At 32.7% G+C, this 18,845-nt stretch overlaps 1 protein-coding gene, 1 long non-coding RNA gene and 1 pseudogene across 3 annotated transcripts; 2 read left to right on the forward strand and 1 right to left on the reverse strand.

The window, feature by feature from the left end:
- Nucleotides 1-2,789: 2,789 nt before the first annotated feature.
- On the reverse strand, nt 2,790-11,187 carry LOC149577515 (monooxygenase 2-like). 2 transcript variants are annotated; one of them, XM_089824142.1, is made up of 6 exons: nt 10,960-11,186; nt 10,722-10,871; nt 7,820-7,876; nt 7,554-7,725; nt 4,912-5,143; nt 2,790-3,393 (listed from the first exon to the last, which is right to left on the reverse strand). In XM_089824142.1, the coding sequence occupies exons 1-6, from the start codon at nt 11,028-11,030 to the stop codon at nt 2,864-2,866; spliced, it is 1,212 nt and encodes a 403-aa protein (XP_089680268.1). In that variant the 5' UTR covers nt 11,031-11,186; the 3' UTR covers nt 2,790-2,863. The 2 variants fall into 2 exon arrangements, with proteins under 2 accessions (XP_089680268.1, XP_089680272.1); XM_089824146.1 differs by lacking the exon at nt 7,820-7,876 and having other exon boundaries at nt 10,960-11,187.
- Nucleotides 4,302-5,623, forward strand: LOC149577516 (uncharacterized). Its single transcript, XR_016363605.1, has 3 exons — nt 4,302-4,765; nt 4,890-5,196; nt 5,300-5,623. It is a non-coding gene; the product is annotated as an uncharacterized LOC149577516 (long non-coding RNA).
- Nucleotides 11,188-11,918: 731 nt separating the features above from the next.
- On the forward strand, nt 11,919-13,202 carry LOC149577517 (uncharacterized; annotated as a pseudogene).
- Nucleotides 13,203-18,845: the final 5,643 nt, after the last annotated feature.

The raw sequence follows: 18,845 nt of genomic DNA on the forward strand, positions 1-18,845 counted from the left end.
AGATTTACCTTGGAACACTTGTTAGAATGTATCAATACTCGATCCTTCAGTTTGCAGTCAATATGCTAATTATGGATCTCCTCTTTCTAATCTCCTATTTGATCTCTAATATGATATATCTATATTTGTCCCTTTACTTCTCTGCTTGGTCACTTTGTCTAATTCTTCTTCAAACTTTGCTTGTAGCTTCCAACCTTAGCTTCTCTCGCACATACATAAAGTTAGGGCTTGGATACTTTTTTTATAACCAACTAAAGAAGTTTCTAGATCCAAATCAACGATCTAGGTTTCTCACTTTTGTCGCTTAAGCCTTCCATTTTTTTGATTGGCTGATCACCTTGCATAGGGATTGATGTTCCTGTTGGAATTTTTTTTAGTGCTCTCCTTAGGATTCGTGATATGGGTTTAACCGCCTCCTGTGTGCTATAAGTTGAGTGGTTGTAACAGGCATTGACAGATTGGTCTTTTGGTGCAATGGCCACCCCACTCTAATAAGTGATACTAGAGCTTGGTCATAGGTTCAAATCCTTAGACCCTTGGGTAACATTGAGGGGGAGAGTGTTGGACATTTGTTTAGTTTTTTCGTCAAAATTTGTGACAAGGGCTTAACTACCTCTTGTGTACTATAAGTTAAGTGGTTGTATTGGGAATTCACAGATTGGTCTTTTGGTGCAACAATAACCCCACTCTAACAAGTGGTATTAAAGCTTGGTCACAGGTTCAAATCCTCAAACACTCATGTAACTTTGCAGGGGAGATTGTTGGAAATTTGTTCAGTGTTCCCCTCATAATTCATGACAAGGGCTTAATTATCCCCTGTGTACTATAAATTGAGTGGTTGTATCAAGCATTGATAAATTAGTCTTTTGGTGCAATGACAACCCCGCTTTAATAGTTTCATAACAAAATGTGTAATCATCTCCTTAAATTACTCTACAATCATTAAATCATGCATCCATGTTAGCCAAAAATGGTTTACCTCAGTGTTCGTGCCATTCCAAACAAATATGTCAAAACCAGCTTGCTCAACACATGAATACTCTAATGCTCGATCATAACTAATCTCCATGTTGTCCCTCGACTTCTATATGCTTGGCACATACTGTATGATTTGACATGAATTGACCTTGTAAAGCTCGGCTTATACTGTCTTCTGTGTCACTTGACATGTATAGGAGTAATTTTTGACCATATATTGCTTAGCAAGAACAATTGCTTGAATTTATTTGAAATATGAACAAGTCCAATATACATAGCTCGACCTCAGTAGGATGACTTAGTCACAGTGATGACCAACTTTGCCTTATGAATGATTAAGTGTTTGACACTAATAAGACAACACACCTTAGGGATCAACAAAACTATCATTATTTATGAGGTCTCGGTGTCTCAGCCCCCGCCCCCTATCAACCAACATTAACGATTTATCTAGTTAGAGAAAAAAAAGGGTATCAAGAAGTTGGGGTTAGTAAAATTATCTCCCGCCCAAGCACTCCTAAAATCCTCAATTTGGATGTTGTAGCCCCAAAAATTAACACTAAGGACAAAGACTTTGTTGTCTACTTCTAAGAGAAAGGGAAAACCCCCCCTACTCCTCTCCTAAAACTAAATACCAAAATTGTGGTACAAGAGGTCAATACTAAGAATGAAGAAAAAATAGAGGAACACAATACTCTTGATGGATCTAATCATCTAGAAGAAGTTTTTGGTGGACTATGATTCTAAAGGGCACAAAAACATTGAAGAGGGTAAGATGGAAGAGGAAGGTAGAAGTAACTCGAGTGAAGATACATCAAATAACTCAACCCACATCTCTGCCAAAGTGAAGTAATGACCTACTTACAGAGACGTGGAAATGCCACAAATTGCAATTGAAGCAATTTAGATAATCATGGACTTGGCCACCAAGTTAGCTTGTGGAATGTGTAAGTATCTTGAGAAACAAAGCTAATGAGGTGCAATGAAATCTTAATCTAGCATCTCCATGTTTAGTCTTTATGTAATGTACAACTTGGCAACATCTATCTATTTGATGCAACACAAAATTCTAGGAGAAGATGAGCAAGAGGAGGGTAGCTACGAGAAATTGTTCAAATTGCTTATTGATGATTCTAGTCTCATGTTCTACAACAATCAAACTTCGTGGTTGAATTGTTATTTGCTTATGCCAAGCCTATGGAAAGACTAGAATGATTATGACTAGCAGTCTAGTTTGATTTTTTTCATAATTGATAGTACTAGGTACAAACTTTCATGGTTATAGGCAACTCACATATAGCCTTTGTTCAACTTTAAGTTGTTTGATCTAGACTTTTGTTGTAAAGGGTTGAAACACCCTAGACTTTACTATTCATTAATATAAAAACATGCACTTTTATTTGATTTCATTGCAACTATTTCATAAAGCAATATTGATATTAAGTAAAATTTTATATATATATATATATAATGGAAATGTTTATTGCAATTGAATCTTTTTTTAAATAATAAAAGTTATTGACAACTAATTATTATATTATTTTAAAAAAAAATGATCCATTATTTTGACTTATCTTATACATGTATAACTAAATATGCTATTAAAGAAAATATCTATTCTGTTACTTCATATTGTAATCATGCTTTTATTAATTACTAAAAAATAAAATAAACTTTTAAAATTTCACAAAATTGAGATGAAATTGTATAATGAGATAAAATTGAAAATTTATAAAAGACTACTGCAATAAAAGATAAAGGGTTAAATTGTTGGATTTGTTCTTTGAGGTTTCTATAGCTACTTGTACACATTATAAAAAGAATTATAATACTTTTCTCATAAGGTTTTGCACAAAAATTTATTACCCATTCAACAATGAGGAGTTTAATAAGTTGTAGTGGGGAGACTACCACAATCAAAATCTGACGGGTTGGGAATCTTAATCCTAAGCATAATTTTATCTCTAATAAATCTAAGAAAAATGTTAGATCCCTCTTGTACAATTCCGGTGATGTATGATTGACTCATCAATCGAATCCATCTCCACCTCCTTTCCTTTGTATATTTCTTGAATGCCTCTGTAACCCTCTCTGATTCATCTAATTTGTTAGTTGAATCTTCCTCTACATGTACGAAACATCTAGCAAGAACAATGGCATCCTCAAGTGCTGAACAACCACCCTGGGCAACATAAGGAGTCATTGGATGCATTGCATCCCCTACAGCTGTCATTGTTCCCTCATATAACCTCCCCATCAACATACTCCATGGCCATCGAAATTTTAATACTGTCATGTCTATAACATCATTTCTTGTTTTCTTTACCATTTCTCTTATTTCTTCTGGAAAATCTTTTAGCATAGCTTCACTCCACTGTACAATATGAACTGGATTTTGCATGATTTCCCAAATATCTGTTCATCACAAGATACTCATTTAATAAATACATAACAAGTTTAAATAAATCATATTTGATTCTACTTTTAAGGATAAACACACATATAATTATTAAAAATCAGATTGTACATTCGTCTTCAGATTTAAGCTTATTATATCTTTTATAATATAATTATAATAGGATCAAAATATAATTAATTGATAACTAGGAGATATTTAAGCTTATTATATCTTTTATAATATAATTAGAATTTAACCAAAATATAATTGATTGCTAAGCATTAGGAGACATTTTTCACTACAAATCAAATTGTGATATTACTATCAGAATTTGGCTGTGTAATTTTTGAGTCAAACTTATTAACCCCAAATAATGAAAACAATATCACAAAGTATAATCAATTATTTAATCCATAACACAAATTCGCTCCCATGCAAGGTAAGGATAGGCAAGGTAACAAACCCTCCCAGTCAGCTAAAAAAAATCTTAGCTTACCATTCAGGAGGTGATAAGTGACGAGGAGGATGAACTGGGGGAGGATAAGAGTGAATGTTAGCAACTTGTTTAGCTGATAAGAATTAAAGAATTGGTTGGTTATGACACTGATGCAATAGAGAACATGTGAGGAGAAGAAAGGATGAGAAGTTTGGAAAGGGGGAAGATGAGGGAGGGGAAGGGAATGATATTGAAATGACTGAGATTGGTTGATTATGATACTTGGGCAGAAGAGAAAGAACAAGTGAAGGGAAGGAAGGCTGAGAAGTTTGGAAAGGGGGACATGAAGGAGGGGAAGGGGATGACATTGAAATGACTGAGATTGGTTGATTATGACATTGATGCAGAAGAGAAAGAACAAGTAGAAGAGAAAGAACAAGTGGGGAAGGAAGGATGAGAAGTTTGGAAGGGGAAAATGAGGGAGGGGTGGAGGATGATATTGAAATGACTGAGCACTTGGTTAAATGGTTAAATCTACTACAGAGTTCTATTCACATCTCCAACAGCGCAAAGATAGAACTAGTGACCCTCACTAATGATACAATCCCCCCAAAAAAAACATGAAGAGAAGAAAACTGTAGATACATTACTAGAAGAAGAGGAAGAGGAGAACACTAGTAACCTAGGGGTATGTGCTGAGTGTAAAAAAATAGCTCGAGAACTTGAAATGTTAGAAATCTAAACGTTTGATCTTGAAAAGAAGACGTCTAATGTCTTTTAAATTCAACCTTTGTGTAATACATAGTTCTGTAACTTCATTGTGCCTAACGCAGACGAATGTTTTGGAAAAGGGTACCAAGAACAAGGGGCACTACAAGGAACTATGCAAGTTTCTGATAGAAGGCTGGAGTAATGGGTTCCATCAGACTAGCTGTTTCACCAAATCTCTCCAGGTATAAGTTTTTGAAAGGTACAAGTTTTCTGAATTCAACAAAAAGAAATTCTTTAGGTTGCACAATTTGTTTAAATATTCTCCAGGTTGCACAATTTATCTTTTCCTTGTTGAAATTCATGAAGGGATACAAGTAGAAGCGTTTACCTGGAGGAGTGGAGCCGGTGCTTATGAACCAGTAAACCTCTTTTTCGGTGACGGGTATCATGCCGAACAAGAAGCCATTTGCCATATGAAGTTGTCGTGTGGGTTGGAAAGGGTGGCCCTCTGGGTAACTTGACAACCCGCGGACTGCACACTGCGCTGAACTTATTGCGCGCGGAAGCCCTAAAATGCTTTCTGCAAGTAAAGAATTCACTCCATCGCACGCTATCACACCCTGTTCATTCAATTCAAACATCAAATCTGAGCAACTTCAGAAAAAAATGGCAGGTAAGTAATGATTGGAAGAGCTTAGGCATTGAGTGATTGTCAATTCGACTCTGGTTCAAGAAAAAAATAAAGACAGAAAGTTTGATGGATATATTCTGAACAGGTGGAAAAGTACAATGCAAGAATTTACAGTCAGTGATTTATATATTTCAAAGCATGGTTCAACATGGGGAACATACTTTTGGTCAGTGGGCGAGTTGTTAACGCTAATGATTTGAGATTTCAGGGCTAAAATTGTATGAATTTATGAATTTTTATCCAACCTTTCAAACCCTGGTTACACTTACATTCCTTTTTTCAATTGCTGATCCCTTTTTACAGGGTACTTAAAAAGGGGCAATCCTACAATTTTTTTGTAATATTAAAGTTGTAATTGTTTATGAATTAACATTACAGAGACAATACAATCTAGAAGTGCTTATATTCATATTTCCACTGTTAATTAATTGGGTAAATCCCTGTTTTTTCTATTTGCTAAATTTGATATGTTTTTTTTTGTATTTATTAGAAATGCAGTTAGTGTTTTAAAATCATTGTACTGTGCAATGATAAAAATTATTATACAACCCAATTTAAAAACTCTTGTATCAATAGGAATGTTTCTCCATAGTACAGTGCAATAATAAAAATCATTACTGAAAACAATCCAGAAATACTCATATTCATATTTGTGCAGCTTACTAACTGAAAACTTTTTGATATTTTCTATTTTCCTAAGACTGAGATTGTGTAAAACCCTCGACGATGCTGCCGTTTCACTCCGGCGCCGCGCTTAGGGTTTCAGAGAACCCGTGATATCTCCCGTCAGGTGCTGATCTTGTGTAACTTTGAGTGTTTTTAATTGTTCAACAGTCCCTCCATTAAATAGATCTATTTAAGAATTCACTGTCAAGATAGTATTTTGTTGTTCTTAAAGGTATGGCATTCTAAAATGAAATGTTTTCTGTTTCTACTTTTATGAGGTGCAGATTATACTCTTTCTTCTCAAGTTTCTTTGGGTTCTTTCCGATGTCTGGTTTTATAATGAAGTTAGTCCTTAACTGAACAACAAGAATTTTGACTCTTCAAGAAATATTGACATAATGCTGACAATTATAAATAGAATTAAACTCTACAACATAATACTCTTCCTTTCTTATTAAACCTTTATCCTTAAAATACTCGTAACATTTATTCATAACAGAGACTCTGTGCTGTCATACCAACGGTTTATACAGACGAATAGACGAAGAGATTGAGGAAGAGGTTGCTGAAAATGAACACTTTTTCAGAGAGATGGAGCTGGCTGGGAGATTTATAGGGGTTTTTGGTCTAGTTTAGGTGAACTTCACCAGTGGATTTCAGCAAATTGGAGCTCCATGCTTGATGGGGAGGTGCATATATATTCAGAAGCACATGACTTCTTTGTGGTAGGATTTGACAGTGAAAAGGATAGGAAGAAAATCCTGTGAGCACCCTATTTGAGTTGGGAGAACAAGTTTGTGCTGCTGCTGAAACCTTGGTACTCAGACTTCAATCTGGATTTTGAATCTTTTGAGAGATTGCAATATGGATAAGACTCCCAAACCTGCCGTTATAATTCTGGTTTACTTCTTTTTCTTAAGCCATTGGCAATACTTTGGATCGATTTCTTGGGGTGGATGAGGGCTCTTTAAATTTCTTGGGGTCAATGAGGGTTCTTTAAATTTCATTTACAGGAGATATGAATGTATTGATTGCCCCTCTGACAGATTCATCACTAAAATTTCAAAAAGGGGGAGTGGATGCAGTATGTGAATTATGAGGGTATATTCTCTTTAGAGGTCAAGCATGTTGCACCTAATCGCACAAGGGAAAAACTCATAAGACCATAACTTGGTGGAAGGAATGGTCCTTAACCCTGTACAGTATGGAAATTAGCAAAGATGAGAGAGTTACAGCTCTGGCACATGGATGTGCAAGAAAAGGCTAATAAAGCACCAAACACTGTTGGAAAGTCTATTAGAACACGATCAGAAAAGGGTTACAATGACCCCAGAAAAGTCCAACCCTACGAAGACCAGCTTGTCAGCTGTCAGTTAGTTAAGTTTGAATTCAGAAACATTTATAGTTACTCATTCCTAAACTGTGGAAATCTTTTAAGTTTAATTGACCAACCCCTACGGACATTTTTATTTGCTAAAAAAAATGGTCCGGGAAGTCTAGATCCATTGAACAGCAGAGGTCTCAAAACTGTAGATTTTGCCATCATACCAAAAGCACATACTGATGATGGAGAGGGATCCCATCAGAGATATAGTCACTACGCCAACAAAAACTATTCTTTGAATTAAAAAGTTCTAACACAATTTTATCCACATACAGTAAAGCTACATTACCTTTGCTTTGATTATGCTTCCATCCTCCAGTTCTATTTTCCACATCAGCTTTGGATGCGGGCATTGCCTTACATCAACCACTTTGCAGTTAAATTTAATGGCCTCTGGAGGAAGACAACTTGCCAGGGCTTCCAGCAGAAGAGCCCTTTTCACAAACCTCAGTTCTTGAAACCTACATAACAACACAATCTAATTATCGATATTGTATATCTATGCTAATTATATAAATCCATCATAAATCCATGAAATTGTTAGAGCCTAATTACCTAGCATCAATAGGGATGTTCACAGTGGTTCCATCAGAACGAGAGATCAGCTTTGAACTGCCATACACAGAGCAAGACAATTATAAAGCAAACGGGCGGTAATGCTCAATTCATATGCTCTCGCTCTATGCAAATGTATTAAAATGATTTTGGGTGATTTAGGTTCTGATTTAAATTGGAAAATTTATTGAGCTCAATATTTTAAATCACGTGTTATGCAGTTCTAATGACACATTTTAATAGAATAGATGATGTGTGATATAAACAGGGGTTGCTTGGAGTTCAGAATATTTTTTTTAAAGTATTAAAAATCTGATCAAAATTAGTATTTAAGGTTTCATTTATGCAATTCTCATTAAATAGTTTGATACAACAGATGATGGGTAATTAAGTAGGTGTAGTTCTTAGATAAGAAAGTACTGTTGCAAATGCATTAAAATGTTTTTGGTTAATTTAAAAGCTTGTAGTTCAATTGGCTTAGTATGAAGATCAAGGTATATGATATAGAATCTATTCATCAAAATTTAAATAAATTTAAATTATAGAAAATGTGCTTGGATCAGTTTAAATTTTTTGGCGACTTTGACAGTCGAAGGAAACTTGTAGTTTAAATTTTTCGGTGAATTTGACAGTCAAAGGAAACTTGTAGTTTAAATGTATGCTTGCTCATATTGTTGTAATCTATCATATAAGAATAGAAATGTGGACATTTATGTAAGCTGATATATACTCAAATATTATATAAAGATTTTGATTGAAATCGACTGATTTAATTTGTAATTGAAACCGAATGTTTTAATTTATGATTGAAATTGAATAGTTTAAAAAAATCAACAGCTTCCTCACATGATTTAATCTACCATATACAAACAGAGATGACTTGCATCCAAAAATAATAAATAATAAATTTTAACTGAAATTGGATAATTTTTAAAAATCAACATTCATTTAAGATTACACTTTACAGTTCCAACGAAACATATGATAGAACAAATGATATTATATAAGCGTAGGTTGGCCTAGAATAAGCAAACTACTTTTGCAAGTATATTAATAAAAATATTATGAGCTGATAGACTATTATAGATTATTTCAGCCGAAAATGTGATCTCTCATACGGAAAATGTTCTGGTGGATATTTTCCCATTAACGACATGGTGCAGTTAGGTGGGTGGGTGGATTCTTTTTGTAAGGAGACCATGTGGCACGTAAGGAACAAAGTAACCTTAAAACACTTTTTCCAACTATCTGGCTTTTATAAATTTAGAGCTAAATTAACGTTTGATTGAAATTTTATAAAATGTAATTAAAAACTGATGATTAAATTTGATAGAAAAATATACTTAGAATAAATAAAATCCTCAATATATCTTATTATATTAAGTTTTGTGTTTTATTATTTATTTTTCAGATTTGTTTGAATTAATGATACTTTTATTATCTAATTATAATTCTCAGTAAAACAAAATACTCAAGAAATTAAAAATAAACTTATTAAAAATTATATATATTAAAAATAAATTTCATTTTATATAACTAAAAACTTAATATAAAAATATATTTTATTTAGTATAATTAAATAAATTAACATTTTAAATAAAAAGTAAATGTAGATTTTAAAAATATTAATGGTGAATAAAAAAAAAAAAAATTAATTAAAGAAATTTTTAAAAATGAATTTTGTGTGATTGGAAAGTGAAATTAAGCATAATTAAAAGTAGATTAATTGTTTTGAAGAATTAATAAAATACACAATTCTTAAGCAATTTTAAAGTAAAATAAAAGGTTATTTTAACAATTTATGAATGCTTTGATTGATATCCATTCCTTTCTAAAGCTCACATTTGGTATAAGCAATTAGGATGTTGGCAAAGATTTTAGAGTCTTGTTTTTACATACTGATTTAATGTTTCTAAAAACTTTTTTGTCAAATTTCTTTTGATGCAAGTACTAGTTATATTTCTAATTTAAATTAGATGATTTAATTTCTGATTGAAATTAGATATATTTTCAAAATCACACTTACACAATTTTAATGAAATATTTTGATATAAGACATGCTACGTGAAATAAACAAGGAGTTGTACTTCTGCAAATGTATTAAAGTGTTTCTTCTTGAAAGTAAACACAAAATTTCTAATTGAAATTGGACAATTTAATTTTTAAATTCATATTTGAAAACACACTTCACACAATTCAATTAAATATTTTGATAAAATTTGTCATAAAAGCTAGGGCTGTTTTAAAAATGAAAAAATAATGTTACAAAATAAATTAAAATATTTCTAAATTAGTTTTCCATTGAAATTGGAAAATTTAATTTCTAATTAAAATTAAATTTAAGATGACACTTTACATAGTGTGTGATATTGCTATTAGAGTTCAATTATTGTATTTTAGTCAAATTCATTGATTCATGTTTTATGAGTAGTAGTTCACATGGACCCTCTTTCATGAGAATGAATGAAACACTTAGTACTCCATTGAATGTAGGTGATCTTAACAGAAGTCAATCATCCCATCCCAATATTCCCTTGCTCAAGCACACTTAACTATATTATTTTCTCCACTGTTAAACTCACTCTATTTGCAACCACATTCACAAAACGTAAGTGTCCTGTCTTATGAACAATTCATTAGAAGGTCACTGACATGGTGCTTCACTAGACCCAATTTAGTGTAAGTGTTTCATTCATTCTCATGAAACATGAATTAATGAATAAACATGAATCAATGGTATTTCACTAGACCCAGTATGTATTAAGCGTTTCATTCATTCTTATGAAACATGAATCAATAAATTTGACTCACAGATTACATATTGAATCTTTCCATACTTATCAACTTTACACAATATCAATGAAATATAAGAGAGGGTTTGCTGTGAGATGAGAAAACGTACTTTAGCAGAAGACAATGTTGCTGGCGGAGGGTTTGGGCAACGCCAAGTGCATCGAGCGCCTTCCAACCATTTGACCACATTCCGATGGCAGTTCCAGATGCTCGCAAAGATTCTGCTCTTTCCAATACTAAGATCCTTCTCATCCCCACCCTGAACAACTAACCCTAAAATTAAATGCCATGACAAAAGAATTGAAAATATAAGAAATTAGGGTTAGAGATGAAAACAAAAAAGGGACCTGTGAAGAGCCAGAGCAGTAGCGAGACCTGCAATTCCGCCTCCCACTATTACTATGCCATCGAAATCCATGGTCACAGTTTGATTGCAATTTTGCACTACACACAGAACATTTCCCTTCTTTATTCCATTGCTTTTCTTGAATTAAAGTGGTCATGAGGAATTCTCGTCCGCCGCCCCTAAGCAGATTTATTTGAACAGGAAACTGCGTGGATTGACTTGAAATTTAAAAAATGGAAATATATGTGATCGAATTGACTATGTCGACATATCATGCCGAGTTGGCCATTAATGGAAAGGCAGCTGGCTGGCTGTTACATTTTAAAAAAATGGATGTTTATTTGGCCGATGTCTATGTCGCAATCAAACCAGAATATTTCTGTTTTTAGAATTAAATTAAAAATCATTTTACAATTGTATCCTAAATTTAAATTTATTTTAAAATTGTCATTTTGATGCCGGCATAGACATTGCTGTTTATTTACACTAATGGTATATAATTATTGGACAAGAAATACAGTTGAACTAAGGAAAGTGGTTTAAATTTCTCATATAATTTAGACTCTTGTTTAAATTTTCTATTTATTCTAATGAGAAGGATTCATGTTGAATCACTACTCATGAAGCATGAGTCAATGAGTTTGACTCAAAATCACATGCCATGCTTTTAACCTTCACAAATGCTCCCTTGACTAACCTCTCAAGCCCTGTCTTGCTCGATTTTCCTTTTTAACCTTTTTTTTTAATACAACAACTGCGGATGGCTTAAACATAGCACACTAAGCTTTGACCCCTTAGTGTGCTGTGTCGTGGGGTCCACCATATTCTGTTGTCTTGACTTTCACAATTCCTTTTAATGCCCAGATATTCACCATTAAGTATCACTATTTTAATTTCACCTACTGCCACCAACTCTCTATTAAACCCTTTAATAGTTCTTGTATCGCGCGTTTTATCAAAATGGCCGAGTTTTTAAATTTTTACGGTGTTTTCAGTTCTTTGGAAGGACATTGTTCAATGTTCTCAGTTCTTTGGAAGGACACAGTTCAATTTTCCACAGTAAGTAAATTTAGTTTCTAATAATTTAAATTTATATATTTTTAATTTTTCCATTGTTGTATTCCAAATGAATTCTAATCCTTCCTTATTGTTTTTGATTTAAAATATTTAATTTAATATTTTAAATGAAGTTTGTGAAAATTGCAAAGCTGTTGTAATCTATTTTTTTGATTTAACTGGCACACTTAAACAACTTATATCAGAGATATAAATTAGAAATAACCTAAATCTTTTACATATAGTGCATTACAAAATTATAATAATCTATACTACAAAATTATTTCATAACTGTAAAAAGCCATTAACATGTTCAAAGATTTTATTATTATTAGTTTATGGGTTTGACACATTCTCTATTAAAAAGTAATATAGTCCCCATTATAGACATAAGGAAATTCAACCCTTTAGTGATTCCTTAATTGTAATTATTAGACCCCTGACTTTGTAACTAAAACAACTTCAAACCATACAATTTTGGGGACAACAATAGGACTTATGTTAATTGCCATAAGCACTGGAGGAATCAAACCATGTGTGGCAGCATTTGGAGGGGATCAGATATAATAAAAAATGTCTGTCAGTCACACCAATTGGTTGTAGATGATGTTTTTGTCAGTTTTTTAATTTGCAATCAATATGGATCCTTTATGTCCATGGTTATTACACCAATGTTAAAGACCAATGTATCCTATGCAGTCTCTTTTGGCATGCCAACTATTTCACGGTGCTTTCCATGCTCATATTTTGGGTAGGATGAGGAGGCTACATTGACAAAGGAACATTTTGAAGTGTTTTTTCTAATGTGTTTAGAGTAAGGGCAATTCTAATCATGCACTAATAAATTCTAGTGCTTCTCATTGGCTTGATTCTATGAAGCTTAGGAACACTGAGCATGAAGTTGAAGATGTGAAGGATTTGGTGAGATTTTTTGTGTTTCCTACTACCTACTCCAATGTTTGCATGTTTGTTTGGTTAGAAGGCTCCTATGTGGGTTATTAAGCTAGACAAATGGCCAGGTGTCTTGGCTTTGAGACCTCACAATTAGGTTGGATCTGATGTAGGCTTTACACCCTCTCCTCATCCTCATTTCAATTACATTGTTCAGCAAAATAATTCATCCATTCTTAGCAAAAACATGGAGTCTCTTATTCACAGGTTCTCATTTCCATGAAATTAGTTGTTTAGAAAGTGTGGCTTTTGAAATTAGTTACAGGTGATATAATACCCATATTGCTTGTTGGTATCATTGGCAACAAGCTATCCACAACATACAGACCACTAGTATTTGTAATGGGACGTTTTGTTGCAATAATGTTGATGATGTGGGCTAGTAACTCTTTCCAATATAAAAAGAATCTCAATGGTGAAGTTGCTAATTGTTTGGAAATTGAGTCATAATTATGTGAAAAGTGTTAACAACCTTGCAATAGGGTAGCATGTATATTTGAGATCAGGATGATCATGCAAGCTGGGGTCTAATGCTAAATTATAGGAACTTTTCCATGGTTGGCATGGGTTCATGAAGCAACCTAAATCTAAGACAAAACTACTTCTCAAAGCTTAATAAAAATGATTGTAAAGCTTAGAACAAGCTCCCAATGAGTTGTATAGTGAAACACAAAACATAAATTTAAACAAGAGGTTTTAATAGTGATAGTTGGGGCATCTTAACTAGAGTTCTGGTGCAATAAAGACACTTAGTTTATTTTGATAGAATTTTTAGTAAACTAATGATGTAATGAAAATCCTAGAATCGTAGTACATTATACCATGTGTAAATATTTTAAAATCAAATTCTAACATTTTTGGTTGTTTACTAGATGGATGTTGATTGGTCTTGCATCATGGATGAAGTAGTTCAATGTCCACACAATAGAAAATATTCTTATGCAAATCTTTCATGGAAAAAGTATGTTCTTAAAGGATTAGAATTACTTTCATCTTGGATTGAAGCTTGTAGATTGAAAGATTTTATCGAGGGAGAAAGTTCAAGAGACTCATATCCAACTTGCTTTCACAAAAGTCATTCAAGAAAACACTCTCAAAGTTTTGATACAAAAATTAGGATTAATAGTTATTTGGACTACAACACGTATGAGTAATATTTGAGCTAAGGTTGTTTATAATTGTCATTGTAAAGTGAAGGTGTATGAATATTGTTAACTATGTGTATTATTAATATGAATATTCTTTATGATTTCTATAGGTATTGGTGCACATTTGGACCAAAGGACTATAAAGAAAAAGATGCAACACCATTTGATCCTTCCTCTATTCCAAAATCAGGGAAAGGTAGCAGGCCTAGTCACAAACATACAAGATATGGTTGTACCTGCCATTTTATCACCCGAATCATGGTTCGTAGGCCAAACCATGTGTTGATATGGTACCATTAGGTTCAACATGTAAACAAGGAAGGCATACCTTGTCACAATCAAATAAACAATGAGTTTTTGGGAACAAGGCCTTTCTTTACACCATTTATTAGTACACAATTGCATCAATGGGTTGAGTCATTGTTATTAGCATTGGAATGCCTGCAGATGTAGTACACAAAAAAAATAAACAAATGGTGCATGAGAAGATGACTATATTTGAGGGTCAATCTTCTAGGGATGATTTTCTTACAATGGATGATATTACAAATATTGATTGCAAAATTAAATCATTAAGATACATGTATGATAGTAGTGATGCTCTTTCAGTACAACAATGGGTTTTGGCAAACCCTGACAAGTGGTTTGCATATCAAGAGTATAGTGCTACTATTGATGGAGATGGAGAGGTCCCATTTGTGTTAGGGATTAAATTACCAAAGCAACTTGATTGGATGATTGAGTATGGGCATAACAATATATTGGCCATGGATTCTACATTTGGTACAAATGCAATGAAGGTATGTTATGTATTTTTTGGTAGAGTTGACTTAAGAATGTTAACACTTAAAATGTAATATAATATTGATACATTATACCTTATTCCTTATGATAGTTTCAATTATATATAATACTTGCATTTGGCTCAAAGCATATGGGGGTACCTGTGGCATGGGTCATTATGTCTAGATCATGTGCACATTATATTACATATTGGATGCACATTCTTCTCCAATGGGCTCACTTGAAGAATATTGATTGGAGACTAAATGCATTCATGGTGGATGATGCAGAGCTACTGAGATCAAAGCTATTAGGTACATTTCATTTATCATTCAATCCTTGTAAGCTTTCTTAAATATTTTAATACACCTCATAAAATAAAATTAGATACTAAGTAAAAGTATTTGTGATGCATACAAGTGTTTCAATGTGATTTATATCTATGCACTTGGCATGTTAGACATGCATGGATAAAGAACTTGATTGCAAAGGTCAAAGATAATGCAATTAGACAAGAGATGTTTGATAGACTTGGATTTATCATGCATCATTTAGAAAATGAGGATTCAACAAGGAATATGATTCACATGTTTATTGAAGACTATAAAGATATGCAACCCTCTTTCATTGAATATTTTAAGGGACAATGGTCTAATAGATTGAGTATGTGGGCTAGCTGTTTCCATACACTAAAGCATGCAGGACAAGAGACAAATGGTGCCATAGAGTCTTACCATTCACACCTAAAGAGATGATTCTTTAAAATAATTGAGCGTGCTACAAATCATCGTGTTGATTAGTTGGTGCACCAACTAACAACACATGTTTATGTCTATTACTGGTGGGGGCAAGTTAGCAAGAAACATGGTTTTTATAGGAACTTCGATATTGAGAAAATTGAAAACACATCTTGGGTTCAGGCAATGAAAATTTTGGATGACCATGTCACATTTAATGAGATTGATGATCACATAGCATGGGTCACAAGTGAAAGCAATCCTAATTTTCGGTATGAGGTATGTGGTTCCTCATTTGGTCTATCTATGTGCTCTTGCAATTTTTCAATACAAGGATACATGTGCAAGCATGTGATAAAGGTGAACTTGTTGAGGGAGAAACAAAGACAAAATATATCTAACAACTTGGATGTAGATTGTGATAATATTGTCAGTGCAGTTGGTTCTATAGAAGAAGGATCCCCCAATAATGTCTCTAACTATTTGGTATTTAACAAACATTCACATTTTATTTTGTTGATCTACCATTATTTGCAAATTGTGTCTTATTTTAAAAAAATATGTTGCAATGTCAATGTAGGAAACTACTACATTTGATGAGATTATTGATAATGGAAATTGCTAACTCTTGGAGGATTGTTCTATGCATACACAAGTAAATTCTTAATCACATCTCTATTATATGAATTCTTGTTAATTTTATTATTAATTTCTAAAATATGATTAATTTTTTGTAGACTGTTGAAAATAGAGATAATAACAGAGTGAAAGAAATGAGGCTCCAAATAACTCAAGAGTTGGAAAAGTTACAGGGAATTTCAACTCATATAGCTAATTTGGCAACACTTACTTTTATTAATAAGCATTTAAAGGACTTGTCAAATAAGATCGAGAGTAGACATGTCTCATCTCAACTTGGATTAGACCATCCAAGTGTAGATCCATTTCACCTTGTACAAGACAGATTTGGTCACACTGTTCGTTGGAAAAGAGATTTGATTGAGTGCATGAACATGAGGAGAAGGCCAAGTATCTCTAATAGAACACCTAATTTTCCACCAATGCCAAAAAATCGCAAGTGTCAAAATTGGTTTGATGATCTCGATATGGAAAATGAATGATAAAAGGATTAGATTGAGTACAATGGACATAATTTTGACATGGTTAAACATGTTTGAAACTATCCAAGAATCTATTATAAGAGCACAACACTTTATTGATAAAATAATGAAAGATCTTTGTGACTACGAAAAGTATTTTTGTAACAGACTACCATGGTTTTGCATTTGATTGTATATCACTACTATTTGGTGCGTACTCCATTGTTCTATGTACTCTAAAATATTGAGATCTTTCTCTTGCCAATTATCTATTTTGTAAGAAGACTATCAAGACTTCTGTAGTTCTGATATTGTAATTTGTTGGTGAATAATTTATTCAAATAGTTTTATGTTCTATGTGTTCTTTGTTTTAATTTGATACCAAAGAAAATATTGCCCCTCTTCCTTTTCTATGTGAAAGGAATTTAAAAATAAGAGAGCATTGTGTTTTTTAATTTTTAAAGAGAAGACTACAATAGAAGTACAAATTTGGGTATGTGTAGGATCATGGTGTACCAAACTATGGCCTTAAGTGGCAGTGAAAAATAGCAAATCAGGGTTATGTCAACTTGACACATAATTTTAAAGTGGTTATGGAATTTATATCAAAAAGTTGTAAGAAAATAATCTGTAGTAAATTGAATGTAATTTCTAAACTACTAGGCCTTATCAAGAGAAAAAAATAATTGATTGGTCAAAAGTTTGGATTTTAATGCAGTACTACAAAAATTTTAGGGCAAAAACAAAAAGTAGGTGTATGTCTAACCACCTTAATCAAAATCAAATGATAATATTTTTTAAATATAATTATAGATATAAAAATTATACTCATGCCTAGATGTGACACATATTTTTCAATATTTTTATTCCAAATAAATAATTAAATATGAATTTTCTACCAAAAATTTTTCAGAAAAAAAAAACTCCCATGTTTAACCACCTTAACTAATAGAAAATTTAACCAAATTTTATTTTATTTTTATTTTTCTTATACTAGGCGAAGCATAGAATGTGACACAACTTTTAGATTTAAAAAATGTTATACCATTTGAAAGTTATAGCTATTTTTCAATCAGTATGTCAATCAATACTTTACAATAATATTAATTGAAAATTAACTAATAAATACTTATCGAACTCAAAGTTTGACAGCAATTACATTGATGGAATCTTGAGAGTGATATTAAAAAACTCTTTTCGTTTCATTCAATTTTGATCAAAATAACATTGTCAGATGGCTACCCGAAGTCTAAGTGTCACTGAAACCCTCCTAAAACACGTTTCTTGGGTTGACCGGGTAGGCTTGGTAAATGCCCGGCCTAATTAGATATCCAATTTGAAATCGGATACCTGATATGGCCCAGTAAGTTCCCACCCATTTTTGGAGGAAAATTTCAAAAGGGAAGTTTTTTTAAATTTTAAATTTGGAGGGAGACAAATTTAGAGGGAAATAGACTTAAGAGAATAACTTTAGACAATTTTAGAAGAAAATATATTTCGTGAATGTGTGAACATTAATATTATAATTATTATTACATAATAGTAATATATATGATTATTATTATTAAATATAATATAGTTCTAAATATAATATAGTGATATATATGATATATATTATTATTATTAAATCTATAATCTAGTAACATATATGATTATTATTGTTATATAATCTAATAATATATTATTATTATATTAAAATATACAATATAAGATAATTATTAAATATAATATTGTCCCTTTGACCCATATGAAGCATTCTAATATGTCCCTAGGGCTCCTAGGAACCCTAGGGACATATGTTGTCATGTAATGGGTCGAAGACCTATGACCCCCTTCGACCCATAAGAAGCAATCTAATATGTCCCTAAGGGTCCTACGAACCCTAAGGGCATATGTTGTCATGTAATGGGTCGAAGTGGGTCATAGGTCAACCTATGACCCCCTTCGAACCATATGAAGCATTCTAATATGTCCCTAGGGGTCCTAGGACCCCTAGGGACATATGTTGTCATGTAATGGGTCGAAAGTGGTCATAGGTCACCCTATGACCCCCTTCGACCCATATGAAGCATTCTAATATGTCCCTAAGGGTCCTAGAACCCCTAGGGACAT

The sequence above is a fragment of the Cupressus sempervirens genome, chromosome 1 (assembly GCF_028749045.1).
Source record: "Cupressus sempervirens isolate cs-2001-9-10 chromosome 1, ASM2874904v1, whole genome shotgun sequence".
Taxonomy (NCBI): domain Eukaryota; kingdom Viridiplantae; phylum Streptophyta; class Pinopsida; order Cupressales; family Cupressaceae; genus Cupressus; species Cupressus sempervirens.

Bases quoted from the DNA above. Each gene is read 5' to 3' on its own strand.
- LOC149577515 (XM_089824142.1), bottom strand. From the start codon at position 11,030: ATGGATTTCGATGGCATAGTAATAGTGGGAGGCGGAATTGCAGGTCTC. The intron at 10,872-10,959 runs GTCCCTTTTTTG...TTAGTTGTTCAG, and splicing joins ACTGCTCTGGCTCTTCACAG to GGTGGGGATGAGAAGGATCT. The intron at 3,394-4,911 runs GTAAACGCTTCT...TGTGATGAACAG, and splicing joins CACCGGCTCCACTCCTCCAG to ATATTTGGGAAATCATGCAA.